At 49.6% G+C, this 19480-nt stretch overlaps 1 protein-coding gene across 1 annotated transcript; it reads right to left on the minus strand.

Annotated features, from left to right (window-relative positions):
* Positions 1–5068: 5068 nt before the first annotated feature.
* On the minus strand, positions 5069–12822 carry HDHD5 (haloacid dehalogenase like hydrolase domain containing 5). Its single transcript, XM_062491899.1, has 8 exons — positions 12720–12822; positions 12437–12637; positions 12158–12270; positions 11415–11508; positions 10907–10940; positions 10367–10541; positions 9871–10059; positions 5069–9331 (listed from the first exon to the last, which is right to left on the minus strand). The coding sequence occupies exons 1-8, from the start codon at positions 12798–12800 to the stop codon at positions 8974–8976; spliced, it is 1245 nt and encodes a 414-aa protein (XP_062347883.1). The 5' UTR covers positions 12801–12822; the 3' UTR covers positions 5069–8973.
* Between the last annotated feature and the right edge of the window lie 6658 nt (positions 12823–19480).

Genomic DNA, 19480 nt, shown 5'->3' on the forward strand with positions numbered 1-19480 from the left:
GGTCCTCCCCGGCCCCCGAGCCGGCGCGCCGGGCCCGACGGCCGCGCCGCGGCCCCCGGCCCGCCCCCGGCCCGCCCCCCGCGCCGCCGCACCGGCCCCGGGCCCCGCGGCGGCAGCGGCAGCGGTGCGGAGAGCCCGAGCGGCGGCAGCCGGCGGGGGAGCCCGGGGGCGGCGCCGAGCAGCAGCCGCAGCAGCTGCCGGAGCCGGGGCGGGCGGCTGGCGGCGGTGGGTGGGCTGGGGCTGGGGGAGAGGCTGCGCGGCCGGGGGAGGGGAGGAGGGGGCGAGAAGCGGAGTGGGATGAAGGCGCCCCCGCCCTGTCCCCGGGGATGCTGCCCTTCCACGTCTCGGGGAGCATCCTGCCTCCTGCCCTGCGGGATCCCCGCGAATGGGGCGAGCCGCGCCTGGGCGAGTCGCCCATGGACATGCCACTGCACCCTGGCACCCACTCCGTAACATCGGAAGTGCTTCAGTGTCCCCTGATCTCTCTAGGTTGGCCAAGACAAAGACCAGTTTGCCTGGCACAGAGCCTACAGTGAAGCGCTCATTTGTGGCTCATCTGTGCTGCTGGACATTCATCTGCCCCTACATTTGGTCCAATGTGTTTGTTCATCTAAGTAAGTGTCTTTTATCCCACCAGTTTTCTGAGATGAGCCAATCCACATACCAAAGGCCCTACCCAGCTTGCCATGATGGGACATAGCATTTAAATTGATACGAACTGCTCTTGTGCTCTTACTTCTACTGAGAGCAACAATCGGGACCTTTATTGACCCACTATTAATGGCCTCAAATTGAGCTTAATAGCTGGCTGGATCCATTCACCACCAGCACTACTGGCTTGGCACATCATGTTCCAAAGTGGCTTGATGCTCAGCATCACCAGTTTCTCATTTGTACCTGTGCCCACCAGTGATGAGCCAGGTGCTGCCTGACCATGATGTGAAGCACCTCAAACTGTCTCCACAAATGTCTGTATTAACTACACTTTGTGATAAAGATCCAAAATAGCTTCATGTTTTGAGCATATAGCTAAATCAACATATGGGACTGAGCAAATGCTGCTTAGTACTGGGAAAGGACATCCAGGACAGCAGTAACAACCATCTTATACATGTTGGTGAAGACTCCCTCAGGAGCTCTGCTCCAGTCAGTGTTCCTGGCTGCTCTTGGCAGCAAGGAGAAATCAGTTCGGGGTTCTAGGAGAATTCATGCTTAAACTGGAAGCAAAGACGTAACTGAGTAAGGGAAGGGGAGAACTTGGGATGGATTGACACAAAGATTTCTTTGGGCACACAGCAACAATCAGGAGGAAAAGCAGGGGAAGAGTCACAGCAAAAGCATTGCTGTCAGTGGAGGCTGGAGTGAGGGGGCACAAACAAATCAGTTTCCTAAAAGCATGGTCAGAGCAGAGGGGAAAAGAAGGTAACTGGAGGCTGTGCGAGCTTTAATGTGGTTATTTGGGCAGCACAGGACTGAAATGGTACCGTATCTAAGGACAGCAACAAGCAGGTGTTTCTGTGGTCCCCTGCACATGTTGCTAGCCTGCTTCTAAGTCCATGCTGCTGCATCCCTGCTCCATCCCCTGCTTGGAGGGGTTGCAGCTTGGAGGGGGAACATCTGTTTTCTGCTACACTCCCATCGTGTTTGCAGTGCTGGGATACACTTGCCAAGATTCCACCTTGCATCAGCATTACCTGTGCCACTGCCTTCCTCTCAGTCACCTTGTCATGGTCCCCAGCAACAGATGAGACTGGAGATACCATGTGCTTTCTTGCTGAGGGCTTTCTCGCTAACTCCGCATTTCCACAAATAAAAAAATTAGTTTTGAAAAGGTCACCAGTTTTAGCCCTCCTAATTTGGCTTCCACAGAAAGGCTGGGTTAGATGGCAGTGTAAGTGTGTGACCCATGGTAGAGAGTAAAACCACATTCTTATGTTCTGGGTACTGGCTTTTATCCAGGGTGTGTGGGCACCTTCACCTGACTCTTCTCAGGGTAAGCCAATACTTTTGTCACTGGAGTGATTCATGTGTGGTCAGCCCTCAGCATTAGCTAAATTGGTCTTGGTCTTGCTGCAAGGAGAGTTTTCTACTTCTACAAGAGGATGTGGAGTGAAAACCAAGCATCCATCTCGGCCACTCAGGGCAGCAGCCCTCACACAGAGAAGGCTGGTCCTGCCCTACCTGGGCAGCAGACAGTGACAGCTTTGCCTCGTTGGCTGTCATGCCCTGGATTTCCTGAGCAATGCAATTCCCTGTGTGCCATAGGCTGGACATGCTCACTCAGCTGTCCTGGCAGCCTGCTACAGTCACTCACATTTCTGCTTTTGATCCAGGCACTCATTTCATCACATCATTCCTCAAAGCTTTGGGTGGCTCTCTGGTGTCCCACCTGCTCAGGTAAAGGGAATTGGGTGGGGGATCCCTGGTTTTGGGAGGGGGTGGGCTGTCACCCACAGCTGGTGTGCAGACCTGGGAAATGGGCTCTGACCCTGCTACCCAGGTGATGTGGGGAGCTGGGAACAGGGAATTGAGGCAGCTGGGAGGGAGCTGGGTGCTAAGGGGGCCTGATGGGCTGAGGCAGGCAGGAGCAGGCTTGTGGAAATGGTTCTCCGGACATCACAGGATACCTCCTGGGGCTGTGAAGGGTCCTGGATCCAAGGTAGGTAGGTGGGAACGGGGAGGACCTGTGGTTGTATGGCAAGAGGAGCTATGACAAGGAATGGGGGAACACCAGGAAAGAGGGTGGAAGCTCAAGGGCTTTCTTGGGCTGAGCATGGGCTCCAGCAGTGCAAACACAACCCAAACAAAGGGGTGAGGATAAGAAAGGAGCTTATTTGTAGGAAAGGAAGCAGAAGTTGTGCCTCTGCTTTAAAATGGGAATGAGGGGAGAAATTACTTCTACTCAAGAAAGCACTGAAGAGCTTTTTGTAGCACACTGTACTATGAGATATGACAAGCTGATGCTTCCCATGTGATCTAGTTACTTAATGCAATGTGCAGTCCTTGGATGTGTTAGTGCTTAACCATTACTGTTAAAACATTAAAAAGCTAAACTATAAATAGCTTCTGCTCTTCAGCAGCTCCTGAGCTATGTTTTTGACTTCTTTAAGTACTGATGTGTATGCATAGAGATGTGTGTGTATACATATATTTAAAGGCAAACAGCAGACAGCAGAGTTTTGTGCAGTAATCATACCGAATATCTAAAATGCTACTATTTTTAGTTTACACCACAAGTGGAAACAACTGTGCCCTCAAAAAAAAACCCTTCTGGGGTAAAGCAAAACTTTCTTGAGGGCTGAACTTGGGAGGAAACAAAAAAATGATTCAATTTTTTTTTTTTTGGGGGGGGAGGCAGATATATGCCTGAAAGAAAGACCAGAAACTAGATACCTAATTATACCCTGCAGTAAGCTGTCAGAAACTGGCAGCAGTGGGAGGGAAAGAGGCAAAGCTGATCTCGGGGAGTTGAAGCATAATCTGCTCCAACCATACTTAAAATGCCTTTTGTGTGGGAAAAGAAGCTTCTGGAATTCTCTGACCCACGCTTTGTACTGCACTTACCTAACCCATTCAAATGATCAGGGATGAAGTTACAGGTAAGTGTAAAAAAGTTTCACCTGGCCAGCACCAAAATCCAACAGTGCCTTGGCCTCTGAACACAGTCTTTGTATCTAAACTGCTGATCCTCTGTTATGGTTCAGGGAATGCAGATCCTCTTCAAAACGACATAGAAGTGTTGACAGTCTATTGCTTGTAATTACATTTTGGTTCAAAGAGCTTTCAATACCAGAAGAAAATGCCAAGACATTTCTTTTCATGCTTGTAGCAGGGTAGGAGCTTGGAGAGTGGGTTTGCAGTTTGCTTTTGGTATTTTGTAGTTACTCAGTCATAGCATAGAGCACGTATTGATCTGACCTTGAGGAGAAAGTTCTTCATTGTTTAAATTACTGAAAAGGAAAAGTAAGTTTATTATAGTGAATTAAGAGAAGTGTTTTCTTGATGGAGGTTTGGTTCTTAGAGAACACATAGCTGCCTTGCTGGTGTGGGGTTTGTGCTGCAGACTGGATCCATGAAGGTCTGCAAGTATACAGTTCATGAAATTGACTGCAGCAGTAAAAATAAAATAAAATAAAGATTTCTGCTTTCATAATTTGGGTTAGGAAGGCCCGGCAATGGAAGGGTTTGGGCAGGCCCCTAAAGGTACCAGGGGGGTCAGGGACCAAACTTCCCAAGGGTTACCCTGGCAGGCATTTCTTACAGCATCCCCTGGGAGCAAACTCCTCCAGGGTTCTCAATCCTTTTGTTCAAGTTGGTTCTTTTTCAGTGTTTCACAACTCTGTACCTTAGGCTGGGTAAGGATCTCTATGAGACTCTTAACTTCCAGGACAGGCTCTCGTACAAGGAACACCTCAACCCTAGGCTGCCCTTGTTCACTGACAACAGTGATTAAAAGCATGCACCTGGGAGCTTCAGGTTGTGATCTCTCCCTGCTTAACTAAACCTTGATTAGCCCCATCTTGGGTGAGTGCTCCAATTACCAGAGCACTGGATAAAAGGAGGAGGCTGATTAACACTTTGGGGCTGTAGGTCACTTCTCCAGGATATCGAATATAATTCAATTCCTCTCTCTGCTGAGAATGGGAATCCTTGTCCAGTCCCTCCAAAATTGCTTTACTGATTGTTGCTTTCTACATCTAGTTCTCAGGACTTTGCATCACACTTGTTTTACTGTTTAATGTGCCTCCCCTGAGCTGTGAACTTTGTAGATGGGAAACTTTCTGACAAAATGTAAGAACAATGCAAGTGAATTGGCTGCTTCTAGATTATCAAAAATGATGGTTCCACCTAGCAGGATCTTTACTTTTCTGTTGAAATCAGGGAGAGCTTTTGGTTCTAGTCTAAAAGTTTGCCAGCTAATTGCTGAAGGAGCATCTTTCAGGGTGGTTCCCTCAAGAAAATCTAGTAATAGCTTGAAGAACAGAAAATAAAAAGTGAACAGTTTGCCCTAATCATCTTTTAGGGCAAAGATGTGAAAGAGAGCAGGATAATACCCATTATGTACACACAGGAAGTTAAAATTTATTTCAAAGAGAACATCTTTTATTATTTTTGTATGTGCTTGAACTTTTATTATTATTTTACATATGTGCTTGAACAAAGTAGCAACTCTGTAACTGCATTGAAATGAATATGAAATCTAAAATAACCATAGTTTGTGATTTCTCTGAATGACATATAATCACTCTTTTGTAGTGCACATGACACAATCTGAAACATTTAGCATTTACTGGAGGGAGAAAGACATGGCAGGATTAGGATGGGAAGGGAGGGGACATTAGTGTTATTTGGTGCCCTAAATGCCAGGGTAGTAGTTGCATGTATCCTGTCAAATAAAGGAATTTACTTCTCTGGCCACCATATTACTGCATGCCATAAAAGCACTTTGCTTCAGATCCAAAACAATGTCTATCCCTTGGTTCCTTCCTGCTATTCTCAGTTGCAAACTCCCTTCTGGCTTGACTAAAACCTGTTCATCTTTGGAATACGGAGTTGTTAGGATCAGGTTTTCGCCGTCTTTGTTGTACAGGGCAGTGCACCACATAAATATTAAGGTATTGGATGAGCAATGAAGTCCCCTTTCCTGCTTAGTCCCATAATCTGCATAGAAGGATGACTGCTCCAAAGGACAGAAATAGTACTTCAGAGATGCCACTTCTGAGCAATACATGAGACAAAGGAAGAGTTTTGCTTCAGCCATGCTGGAAGCTAATTCCAGGAAGCCGCAGTTCAAGGAAAAAGGATTTCACTGGCAATAACAGATGTCCATAAATGAACTGGAGGTAAGTTACAAGCCTGTACAGCACTCTAGTGCAACTCATGGAATACAGGACACCTGCCAAGCAATTTCATTAATAGAAACCTTTCAGAATCAAGCCAGTGTCCAACAGCAGCTGGAGAAACCAGATTTCCTACTCTACCCAGTGGGTCCACTCAATTCCCAGGCAGGGACTTGGACAAAGTGCACTGTTTCAAGGAGCTGAAAAGGAGAGGAGGGAAAAGTTCTTTGCATTGCTCAGACCAAGGGCAGCCCATCTGGTCAATTAGTGCAGAGAGCAACAATGCACAGTTTTTTATGCAACCTTACTTGGTATGAATTAGGGAAAGGGTACAAGATATTTCTAGATTCCTTCTCCTCCCTTCTGTTCAATTTCAACTCGCAAGCAAAGCTTTTTTTTTTTTTTTTAAATTCCTTATCACTGGAGTTCCTCCTATGCACTTTTAACGCTCAAAGAACACTGGTGGAAAAAAACCCAAATCCAGAGCTAAAAGCAGATTTGGCATCTGAAGCAGATTCACATCACTCAGCTCACCTCCGCTGCTATTCCAAAGATGGAGATGCCTGGCTCCCTCTCTGTACAAACCTCTTCCTTCCTTGGAAGAGGTGCCACAGCCCTGAGGGCACAGTGGTTCAGCAGCACCTTTTCTCTGAGTAACTGGCACCACACTTTTGACAAGCAATGAGACAGAGCTCTGCCAAAGGCTGGCTTCAGATGGACAGACTTCAGCATTTCTGCAGTCAGCACCCACACACTGAAGGTGTGGCTCATTTTTACTGCCAGCAACCAGCTCCCTGAGATCTATCTATGAGGACCATTCCAAGGAATCCCATGGAAGTTACCACCCAAGTCAGCAAGTACTGCAAGCAAAGGGAGTGTTCCTCTTTCTGCACTGGATGGCACATCTGAAAAGGGAGGCTGATGGACACTGGAGCTACCCTGTGAATAAATGGAGTTTGGACTCCAGTTTCAGGCCTTGCACACTGGATGCACAACACAGCCATGACTCTAGAGGGGTGCTGCAGCTCAAGGACCTTCCCTGTGTAATATTCCAAGTCCTTCCCTGTGCCTATTCTTATGCAAACTGGAGACAAGCCCTTGTCTTGTGCAGTGAGTTGAAATGGCAATTTCATTCTCTCTCCCGTGAAAGGAAAAGGATTCGAATCTGTGTTCCTCCCATTATAGCTGCTTTTAGAAGCAGCCAAACAATTCTTATCCTGATGAGAGAAAGAAGAAGAACCCCAAATAGTGGTAAGAGAGGAAGAAACTGCTTCCCACTGTGGATTTTGCAGGAGGGGAACACATGCAAGGAGTATTTTTTTCTGCTCCTATTCATGCAGGACAGAGAAACAGAGAAGGAACTCTCTTGCCTAGGTAACTGAAAGAGCACCCGGTCTGCTTCACACACAGAGCCTGGCAAAACTTAAGAACAGAGGTTATGCTGCAGTGACCTTCCTAGGAAGATACATCAGTATTGAGAGGATGGAGAGCTGCTGGAGCAGAATTTCAGTGCACATGGATGCTGAGATTTGAATCAAGAACTCAAACTTCTGTGCAGAACATCTTGTTTGCACCCTGTGTATGAAGCTGCCTGGTAAAGCAGGAAGAAGGAAAGAAGAGGGCAGAGCAGACCCGCTTCTGATATTTCAGTGTGGTGTGAGCTGACTAGGAAATTAGGAAAACCCACTCAGTTGTGCTGGATCCAAGGCTTTTCATCATATACACAGGCTGATTTGTGCTTCTAAAATCACAGTGCTCCTCTGGAATTAAGACATTCCTCGCTAAGCCCAATCTTTCACATTAATTTCTCATGCAAACCTTGCTTATCTTCTTTGGAATGTCTATGGAGACACATCTTTCTCTGGATAACCTGAGCTAGGAGAAGAGGCGATAGAAGGTGCATGTTGTTAGGGAAATGTTCCTGGGCAGGCAAGTCCCAGCTGCTAATTCATGTTAGGGGGATTCCACTTGCATGTTAAAGAAAGAGGAGGGACAAGAGGTCAGACTGTATGGGGTATCCCTGAGCTGCAAAGCACATGAGGGATGACAGGAACAAAAGAACTGGAAGACACAGACATTTGTATTCTAAAATATCAGGCCTAGGGATCTGGGGCTCTGGTACCATCCTGGCTTGATGATCTTCTCTTTGAATCCTTGCATGCAAGGAAGGAGCAAAGGTAGACTGTGACTCTTTTCGTTTGGCCCTTGTTCCAAAGAAGGGCCCCTCTTAGAAGCTGGAGTAGGTGAACGTTCCTTGCAACAGTTGGAATCAGAGTGGGTGTCAAAAGAGCCTCTTGCTGCAGCACTCAGTCTGGGCAAAGACAACTCTGCCAATTCAAACTCTGTGGTGGTTTTCTCTGCTACTGAGAGCAGGCTGCTGTCTCCCTAGTGGGAAAAAGCAGGGGTGTTCACAGAATGCTAAATAGGGGGGAGGGAACAATATAACTTTCACCTCAGCCCTGCAGCAAGTTGCTCTGGCTACTGCAGCTTCGAGGGGCCCTGCCTCTCCATAGCTGCTAGATGATTGCAAAACAGAACTTTGTTTCAGACTGACAATGATGCAGTGGCAAATCCCCAGGCAAAGAAAATTTGTTAAAGTCCATAGGCACTTATCCTTCACGAGGAGAATTTTAAGACTTAAAGTCTCCTCTTGGCACAGTGCCACCACAGCCCAGCCTCTGGTTGTGCTGGAGTCACAGCCTGGATAAACAGCACATTGTACAAATGGCTGATGGTGGCTCCTTGTGTGGGGAGGAGCTTTGCCCTCAAACACCTCACAAAGAGGAGGGTGGGCTTCCCTGATCTTTGCACAAAAAGTGTGGAAAAGAATGAGCTGTGAGCACTGAAAAAAACTGGGATTGTTGGGACAAGCCTACTCCTTATACCCTGTTTCCATTATGGCTCAATTACAGATGTATGCAGCAATGTATGGTCACAGTTGAAAGTCTGTCAGCAGCTGTCAGGACGGCAGATGAGTATCAATAAAATTAAGGGGCTTTTAGTGCTGCAACAGGGAGTTTTCTTTAACGGTAGCTTAATTAGCAAATCACCCCAGGTCCCTCCCCATTCTTCCCCTCCTCCCTTTCCAGTAAAACTCCTTACAGCAGATCTTCATGCACACCTGTCTTAGCCCCTAGCTCCAGTTTTCTTTTTTAAAAGCAAGTTGCACAGCGTGATCCACATCCTGCACCACATAGGATGCCTCCACTAGGCTGGGATCGAAGCAGAAGTCCCGATGTCCATGGAACACTGTCCCTGCTGTTTTCTTGGGAACATCACTGTTGTGGCGGTAGACCCCAGTGCAGACCAGAATCGACTGGCAGCACTCCACTGAATTGTTGCAGTCATTCCCCAGCTCCAGGGAAACCTCAGCATGGCAACTGGCTGCCTGTGGGCTCCTCTTCAACCCAGTCTGGACCTGGTTCTGCTGAGCTGACTTGAGGTAGTTGTTGTAGAGGTTTGCCCCATAAACATCAGACATAGGGTTATCCCTGGATAAGATCACAGTGTGAAACAGAAATGAGAAACAAGACCATGCATCCCCCTCTGGCTCTGGGGAACTGTGATTAAGACAGCACTGAAGGAGGAAGGGGTGTGAGATAGTTGATAACATCAACAGGAGCAGCTGGAGTAGGCCAGTGAGTCTCTCAGGACATGTGCACCTCCCAAGCACCCACAGCAGTTTCAGCTATTAATGGATGATATTCCCTACATTCCCAAAGTGTTTGGCCAAACTGAGCTAACAGTACTACATCTGGGTCTTTTAATTTTGTTTTTGTCACCCTATGTGCACTCTGCATCCTACAGTCCACAGCTTTGCTGTGTAGGGTACAAAAAGCTATCAAGCCTCTGTTCCAGGATGCAAGGCTTCAGAGATACTGTCAGAATTTTGGTATTAACTTTAGAAATATCCAGAGGGAAAAAGAAAAAAGGCAAAGAAGCAAACAAAACCAAACCGAAACAAAAAAAAACACTTAAGAGCAGTCAGTATGCAACTCCCTAAGGAAGCCAGCAGGAAAAAGTCTCTTACCCAACTGCATAGAGGTGTCGGATGGGAGCCTTCCAGCCCTGCTTCTCTGCCTGCTGTTGGATCAAGTACTGGGCATAGCGGTAGGTGACTGGGCTGGGTTTGCCAATCAAGGCCTCATACTTCAGCTCCCTGCCTGTCACTTTCTTGTAGATGCTCTCCAAGCAGAGAAGGAAAGTGCCATGGCCAAACCTGCCCCAGAAAGGAGGTCATCAGCATCCCCAGTAACACCACTGAAGCAGTAAGCACTCCTTGGTTATTGCCTGTTTTGGATACCGTGTCCACACACACCTCCACAGGCAGGAGGCCTCTGCCTTTTGCTTCTCCCCAAGTTTTAGTCTTTATTTCTCATGCAGCTTTCATGTCTCTGCTGCTAATTACATTGTACAATCAAGCTCTTAAAACATTCAAATGCTAAAAAAACAACACAGTAGGAAAAGATCATCTGCACAAGAGGAGTATGAAATAGGCTAAACCAAATACCACACGTGCTTTTCACCTGGGCATCTTGGCTTCAGCCATCCACAGGAGGTCCATGTTGCAAGCAAGGATAGGCAGATGAGGGTTTGGTACATCCTGCAGCTCTGCCCCAGGGTTCCCATTGCTCAGGAGTACATCAGTAATGAGTTGCAGGCTTGTCTCCCACCTCACTGGCTCGCCAAACAGAATCACCCCTGAAAGAGTTTGAGAGCTGTTTGAAAACTCACAACATCCAAAATCCACCTGCTAACAACACTCCTCCTCTGCTGGGCTGCCCTGGCAAGTAGTTACCAGTGGAACATGGCTGGTGCCAGGGCTCCAGTGTGAACATCACTGCACCATGTGCACCACTGCTCCCAGATACTGGCACACAGCACAGGGAAAAGTTGCTTTTATCCAGCTTTTTCCAGCAGTGAGGCTGCCTCCTGGCTGTACCCTCTGAATATGCTGCCCGTGGATAGCAGTGAGCTGACAGCATGTCATTAGCTCCCATCCCAGTTGGCCTGCCTTGCTCCTAGCTCTGCTTGCTGCTCATATGTAAACACAGGCCACTCCTTACCTTCTATAGTGGGGAAGCCAGTGGTTGGAGGTGGCTGCCAGAAAAAAAAAAGGAAGGCCGGATTAGTAATGCAAAACCTAATGCCACCTCCAAAACAAAACTAAAAATGCCTCCTTTGAACCTGCCAAGGCAATTCCATAATAAGGCAGAACAAAGCCACCTGGAATCCTGAAGGAATATTTTTCTCCCGCTCCCCTGTCCCAGGTGGGATTTCACAGATTGTGCACTCCTGTCTCAGAGCTGGAGATGTCAATCAAACCACCTTACCCCTCAGTGCAAGGAATAGCAATGGAAGGCAGGTGTGGCATGAAAAAGAAGAGGGGAGAGTCACTGCCTTTCCCTCAGGAGCCAACACGGGGAAGAGGAGAGGTGCTGGTTGATCATGTCAGTGCCAGGCTCTTGCTAAGGGGCCTCACCAGTGGCCAGCTGCCCTGTCCCTTTGCTGTGTGCTGTGATCACCTCTGCACCAGAACACCCCTTCTGCTTCTACTTTCCTTCAGGAAATTACCAGTTCTTTCGGCCTCCGGCTCAGGTCCACCATGTCTAACAGGGGATATGCCTTCCTCAGGGCCTCTATGGTGACCACGTGCTTGAACCCCAGGCTAGTTCAGACCATCAAGGAATGTTGTGGAGACTGGTTTGTTTGTTGTTTTTTTGGGGTTTTTTTAAGTGACAGTTTTTCTTTAAGTTACTTGCAGAAGCATCTACAGGATTAAGGAATGCAAGTCTAGTAACAAGAGCAGTGTGGTAATGTATAACCTCACGGCTTGCAGCCAGACAGGGACACTTTCCACTAGACCAGACAGCTCACAGCCCCATCATATTTAAATTCCTTCAACTGCTGTCACTTTCTGGGGAAATCCTTATCCATGGGACAGTTGGGAGTGATCCCTAATGGGCTTTGCCATGAAAGAATGGGAGGAGCACAACTTTATCTCAAACTGAAAGACACCTAAAGCTGATGGAGTCCTCACGGTCACATCCCACCAACAGAACAGCAATCACAGGAGAAGCCATGAGCGTGAGAAGCCAAACACTGAACAGGGAAACCAGGAAGCGACCAGCATGGAGATCAACAGCACCCAAGCCTGTCCATAAGGACGCTGCCCCATAAGGTAAGCCCACTGATCTTTGTGTCTCCTCGCACTTCAGAAGCTGAGCAAGCGAGACGCAGGGGTAGGGGCAGGGCCAGAGCAGCAGCCTTTAGATGGGATGCAGGATGCACAGAGCGCCACAAGGCACAAAGGATACTTGCGGGCGTTCTCCTCCACGGGCCCCTGCCCGTCCACGAGCATGCACCTCTGGTGGAACTGGCTGAAGAGCTGCAGGGGGCTGTGGGATAGGATCACCTGCTCCGGAGACACCTGCGGGACAGAGAAGAGGCTGGCTGGGACCCGCCGGCAGCATCCAGCCCCTCGGGGGAGGCCAAGCCCGGCACTCGTGGTGCTGTCTTCCCTCCCGGGGGATGGCGCGGGGTCCCTCCTGCAGCTGCTCCCGGCTCTCCGAGAGCAGCCGCCCCGCCACCGTCACCTGCAGCTCTAGCGCCTGGGACAGCTCTCGGGCCTTGGCCGACGGCAGGCAGTTCCCGGCGTTGGTCAGGAACACGACGGGCACCCGCAGCCGCCCTCCGCCGTCCGCCAGCCGCTGGAAGGCGCGGCGGGCGGCGGGCAGGGGCTGGCTGCCCCGCACCAGCACGCCGTCCACATCGAACAGGAACCCGAAGGCCGGCGGCTGCAAGGCGAGCGGAGGGCACGGTCAGCCCGGAGCCTCCCAGCCAGCCCCGCGCCCGCCCCGCGCCCCTCCGCACACGCACCCGGCTGCAGAGCCCGCGGAAGGGCGGCCCCGGGGCGCGCAGCAGCGCCCGGCCGGCCCGCAGCGAGCCGCGCAGCGCCATCCGCCCTTGTCACCGCGGGCACGGAGCCGCTCCCGAACTACAACTCCCATCCGCCCCTGCCGCTTCGGGCACGCCGCCGCGCTCGGACTACAACTCCCATCCGCCCCTCACACCTCGGGCACGCCGCTGCTTCCGGCCTACGGCTCCCAGCGAGGCGGGGCCGGGCCGGGCGCAGGGAGAGCGGCCGGGTATCTGCCAGCCCGCCCCCGCCGTGGTTCCTGCGTCGGGGCAAAGCGGGAGCGCGGCTTAGGGGAGAGCCGGAGAGAGGAACGGGTGTTGGAAGCAGCACCGGGGGTGGCGGGACCTGGACAGAAAGGGGGTGCGCTGGCTACAAGCAGACGTGCCGTGGTACAGGCGTGCAAAATCACTGGCGAGGGAAGATTTGGGCAGGAGGCAGCGAAAGGCTTTGAGCCCTACAGTGCAATCACAGTGGGTTTATCTCGGCCCTTCACAAAACCAAGCAGGGGACTCTTGGTCCGTGAGCTCCAGAGGTGTGCGGCCCGGGCATGGTCTGGTTTCAGTCTGACCTGAGTACTGCCTGCCCTGCCTGCAATCTGCATGCCAAGGAATTGCACCGCAGTTGTCACCTCTGCCAGCTGACCAGGACAGTGATTGTCCCTTTGTCCTTCTGTACCGGCACTGGTGAGGTCCCCACCTCGAGCGCTGCGTCCAGTTCTGGGCCCTTCCCCGCCAGAAACAGGTGTGGAGCAAGTCCAGAGAAGGGCAAGGAAGCTGGTGAAGGGTGTGGAGCACAAGTTCTGTGAGGGGTAGCTGAGGGAGCTGGGGCTGGAAGAGCGGCTCAAGGGAGACCTCATGGCTCTCTACAACTCCCTGAAAGGAGGGTGTAGCTAGGTGGGGGTCAGGCTCTTTTCCCAGGCAACAGTGACAGGACGAGAGGACATAAGGCTCAAGGTGTGTCAGGTTGGACATCAGGAATTTCTTCACTGGAAGTGTGGTCAAGTATTGGACTGCCTAGGGAGGTGGTGGAATCACCATCCCTGTAGGTGTTCAACAAATGACTGGATGTGGCAATTGCAGCCGTGGTCTGGTTAACAAAGTGGTAAGCTGTCAGTTTGGACTCCGTGACTTCACAAGTCTTTTCCAACCTTAAGAATTCTGTGAGTTGCTGCCCTGCCTTTGCTCAGCCTTTTCTATGCAAACCCTTTTTCCTACAAATAAATAAGGTTCTCTAAAACTCTGGTCACTTTTTTTTTTTACTCTTTGACAGACTGAGTCCCTCTTTCCTGCACTGTGAAACAGAAATCTTCATGCTGAATTCAGCTGAGACTCTTCCAAACCTGGGGAAAGGAAAAGGTCTATTTCACATCCATGGAGATGAAACAATGTTTGTTTGTTTTCTGACTGCGCTTAGGATCGCCTGAGTCTCTCGACAGGGCAGGTTTAACACGTATGAGTTTAGGTATCAATTACACAGTGTAATTGTTTGTTTTTACACTTCCATTTCCATGAACACCAACCTTAATTTGTTTTTGACCCACTTTAACACCCAGAGCCCTATTTGCAGAGCTATTAAAGCACTGGCAACTCAGATATACCTCTGTACAGATGGTTATTCCTTCTTAAGTGCTTTTGTTTTAACTGAATCACCTACTGTTTATTTTTCGTGATTTCCTCAATTTGCAGGGATCACTTTAATTTCTCAGAACTGTTTGCAGCTCATCCTGCTCCGATAAAATTTATGCTGGCCTTGGAGACTTTACTGAAAATATTTTGCTCTCTGAAGAACTGGGCTTCAAACCTTCTTCCACCAGCACAACAAAGCCCACTACAGCTGCTCTGGAGTGTGCCTCCTCAACTATGTACAAACCAGAGGCCTCCAACCCTCGCCCTGACTGTCAATCAAAAATAGTCAGAGGCAAAGACTTTCTGAAGTTAATGACCAGCACAGGAGCCTTGTCTCGAGTGCTTCTCACCAGTCCACCAAGGTGGTCCTTCCTGGCAGAGTGAAAATGTGATTGATTTGCTGTGATTTCTGCTTAGGGTATTTGCTAACGTGGATTTATGGCCTTTTAAGGATACAGCCACTTGCAAGTTGGACGGGTTGTTTTGGCTGCTGCTTTCGGTGCCTCTAGACTGAACTGCATTGTTGGGGTCTGTCAGTCCCTTTTATTTTAAGTGTAAGGATACTTTCGCCCCTTTCTTCCTGTTCCTGAGGCTTGCAAAAGAGCCGGGAGAAACATCCAGTCCTACCGCAGAGACGATTTTATTGCTTAAACCCCCCCCTCCCCCCCCAAAAAAAAGTTTAATGTATTAAATATCCAGGAGTTCCGGGGAGGGTTTTTGGGGCAGAGGGTTTTTGGGGCAGAGGGTTTTATCCCCCACCCCCGGTGCGGGTTGTTATCCCGGCGCATCCCTGCGGGAGGCGCTCCTGCTCCACGGCCCCGGCTCGGGGGGCTCCGGGCACGGGAGATGCGGGTGGGGATGCGGGATCTGGCCGGAGGCAGGGAAGGGAAGGCGTTGTTCTGCTCCCAAGGGGACTCTCGGGGTATCCCCCGTTGGAGACCTGTCCCTAAAGTGTGCGTGTGCTTTTCCCCCTGCGGGCTGCCAGTGCTGCCGTATTTATTTTTCCAAGCAAGGCTGTCCGGCAGGCTGGAGCGCTTATTTTTAAAGCGGCACGGGAGGACTTTGCCAGCGGCCGGGCACAGGCTGAGCCTGGCAGGGCTGCCGAGCCCCAGCCCTCCCAACATCCGCAGGCAGGCTTTAGCCCATCATCCCTGTGCTGAATGCTCGGTTGCGTCAAGCGCTGGGAATTTCTCTGTGATTCTGCTTGGAGCTTCCTGTTCCGAATGCTGTACGTGGACGGACCTCATGCTTTCCTCTGCAGACGCATCTAGCAACAGCTGTACCCCAAATACCTCTGGGGATCGTCTGTCTGCCCTTCTCACACCACCCACAGGAGACTCCCTCTTCTTCCCCTGTCCACACCGTTCTTGGGTGTGTCTCCCACTCCCTTCCATAGCTCACTATAAAGACAGGCAAAGCAGGCATTTGCCCACAGCCTTCTCCCGTGGGTCCCTGTGTAAACTTTGCAGCTCTGTTTTCCCTGGACTCACAGCCCTGTCATCAGCCCCCTGCCCCCCTTCCTGACCTTCTCACACCCCCCTTGAAAGCAGCCCTACCTTCCATCTCCTTCCTTGCTGCAGAGGCTCTAATGGCCTGAACCAACCCTCCCCCCATAGTTTATCTCTCCTCTTCCCATGCTGCAGCCTGCTCATGGAATGATGGACTAGCTAAAGGTTGAGAAAATACAGTAAAATGCCTTTCTTATCCTGTAATGACCAAGGGGGAGGACACAACCTGATAAAAATGACAAGCCAGGAGAACTGAGGGCCAGACCCTTCACCTGCCTGTCCCTCAGTGCACAGAAAACACTTGATAGACCTGCTGTGATTGCTGCAAGCTTGGGAAGAAAGGAATTAAGGACTCAGCCAATTAGAGCTACAGGTTTCTGACCAAAGAAATGTCCTTCTGTTACCTGTGAAGAGGCTAATTCAAAGACTTATATAAGAAGAAAACCTGAAGCAGGCTGATCATTTGGAGCTGGTGGAAAACACATCTGCAGCCTTGTGTTTTATGGCCAGAGGGCTTTGCTTAGTATCTGGTACCTGCATAGTCCCACTGCAGTGGTGGAGGTTCACGTAACAGATAGATCCAGCTGCTTGCTTGGGCCCATCTCTGTTTTCAACTACTTACTTTGCTCGTATGTTTTTATTGGCATGATTTTTGACAGCAACTGCTAGTGCTGGATCAGCCATTTCCTGGCAGTGAGTGACCAGGATGAAAACATTTCATCCTCTAAATTGCCCCAAAGGCAGTCAAAGATGCTGTGCAGCAAACACTTGTGCTGCAAACAAAGCTCCATTCACCTCCCATTTAGTCAAATTGAACCTGAAGAGGCCACAGGGAGTGACAGATGGGGGAGATAACAGTCATAAGGCTTTAGGTATTGCTATAGCTGCTTGAAGTAATTGTAATAGAAACTTCCAGGTATTTTCTACTCTCCTTCCTTGCTCCTGAGTCTGGATGGAGACTGAAGCAGGCTCTTTTTGCCTCTATGTCTGCTCTACTCAGCTTCCCACCACCCTTGAGGCTGTCTCCTCCTCTTTCATCTCAGATATTGAAGTTCTCTCATGCTGGTACTTTCTTCCCATGCCCACCAGCAGTACTTTGGGCAAAGAGCCTCACATTGTACCGTGTAGTCACCTGGCGCTCCACAAGGCAATTCTTTGAAAATAATTCATTTTCTTTGAAAAGAATGGGCTGACAATTTAGTGTGCTCCTTGTTTCCCTCTATTCCATTCCTAAAATCATGCTAAAAGGAGGTTAAATGACTTTCAGTCATTTTACTTTCCTGTGCTGTAACCACCACAGAGATGGTACAAAACTGTGGTGGGAGGAGAGGCAGCATGAGCAAATCCTGTCTGTCAGGTGGTCTCTGTATCAAAACACAGCCCTGAGCTGGATGCAGCTACTGTGGGGCTTGGGGAAAAGGGAACAGGGGACCTGTGTAGTGTCTTGGCCAGGTGACTCAGGCTTAGCACTATGTTAGGTCCACAGATCAAGTTGCCCTTTGCAGCATGCTGTGAAGGCATTTCAGACTCCCTGATCACTCCAGGCTGAGTGATGTGAGACACCCCTCTTCACTGCATGTTCCAGATTAAAACCTCCCATCAAATCCAGGCATCCCCCATTCTTCAACAGGGAAAAAAAAAGGGAGGAGGAGGAAAAATAGCCCCCATGATTAAGACAGATCTAAAAATTTAATTATACACTATGTTCTGAAAGAGACAAGCAAGACATCGTTATGTGCGATGTATTTGGCAACAAATGTAAGCAGGAGCCAAGGTACTGGGGAAAAGGGAATAGACTGGCAGCAAAACTCTTGGAATATTGCTGCTAAAAGCCGAGTTTCAGTGAAGCCCTGCAGCCAAATTTACCCAAAGCTTGAATGGAGCTGAATGGATTGATCTTTTATAACTGCTGTGGTCCAGCCTAAATTCCTCCTTTTTTGCACACCCGGAGTTAGAGAGGCAGGAATGCAGCCTGGGCTTCTCAGTTTGCACCTTTCTCCCAGCTAAGGCATGCTCTAAGGAAGAGCAGATTCCCAGCAGTAAGGCAGGCTGGTCCCCCCTCTGCCACACTCACTAAGGCCCTAAATATGCCAGAGGACTCTTGGGAAGCCCCAGTCACCACACATGGCAATGCCCTGTGCAAGGAGGGCTACAAGGAAGGCCACACCTTTGGAGTCAGGACCCTGCATGTGGTTCAGGTTCACAGTTAAACCCACACATATTATCAGGATGGAAGAATTTCTGCTCCCTGCCCAGCCCTAAAGTGGATACCTTCAGCAGAAATGAGGCCTCTAAGCTAGTCCCAAAGTCCTATAGAGTCAAGGTTCACCTTTTTGAGGGCTGCTTCAGTCCTGTGCCATTTTAAACCCCTGTGATTTCTGCAGAAACCCGATTCTGCTGTAATCCTGAACAGCGTCACACGCTGGTGGCTCCAGGCACTTGGCTCCATCACAGCACAGTTGTGAAGTAGGTAAATGGCCATGTGCACAACAGGCTTTTCCTAGGAAACCAAGAACAAACTGGACACAACAGGTAAACTGGTTCCAGCAAGCATTTGGCAAATGGAAGATCTAGCCCTGCAACTACTGTAGGTAATGAGGAGAAAGGAGGACTACAGGTAACCAAAAAGTGGTTCAGGACCTCAAGAGACCATGTGTAGGAATAACTGAAAGCTTTCTGCTGTGGTAGAAAAGGAAGGGGCATGGGTCAACCTGTGCTTTGAGGAGCTCAGCTCCTCCCACAACAGCTCTGAAATGATTAGCTTCACCTTGGCAGCAAAGAGGCTTATTTAAAGGAGAATCAACTCATGGCAAATAAAGATCTTCTTCCATCCACATATAGCAAAGCTGAAAGATCAGGTTGCTGAGAGGGACAGGGCTTTGAGTCCTTGGTCAGCAGCCATTCTGCTTGTTTCCAGTGGCTCTTCTCAGCAGCATTACAAGTAAGGCACTTCCCAAATCAGCATTTATAACCTGGCCATGACCAAAGCCCACCCTGGGGACTTTAGTCTGAGCTCTGTATGCACCATCCATGCAGGAGGAGAGAGGGTGCCTCTGCTCTGGCTACTCCTCCAGTATAAAGCTCTTTCCCAGGACCAAATCTGCATCAAGGCCAAGGAGAGGTCAGTCTGGAAAAAAAGCATCAGGATTCTTCAGAGGAAGATGTTGGGAAAGAGAGCTGGAATAGAGGTAGCTGTAGCTGTAAAAGGGGGCTGGGGGTGTGAGGCACTTCAACTCCCCCCCCCCCCCCCCTCCCCTCAGTTAGCAAGGGGTGTGACTGGCTTCTCACTTTTTTTCATTTCTGTGGTTTGAATTGCTGCCTTCTGCAATGCACACACCTGCAGTTTGTTGTGATTTTATTTGTGTTCTGTGATGGGGCTTGCAGTGTGTGTTTGGTTTAGTTGTTTTTTGTTTTCTCTGGGATAACCAGAGATGAAGTTGCAGCCTGTGAACTGTGGGCAATTTAACACAGGGCACACAGGCTGTGCGGCTTGATCCACTTCTGTAATAAGTGTGTTTGCCTCCTGCTAAGGTGTTCCAACCAAGGTCAGTGGAAATAAACACTATGGCCAGACAGCTTGAGACAACT

The sequence above is a fragment of the Cinclus cinclus genome, chromosome 4 (assembly GCF_963662255.1).
Source record: "Cinclus cinclus chromosome 4, bCinCin1.1, whole genome shotgun sequence".
Classification (NCBI taxonomy): domain Eukaryota; kingdom Metazoa; phylum Chordata; class Aves; order Passeriformes; family Cinclidae; genus Cinclus; species Cinclus cinclus.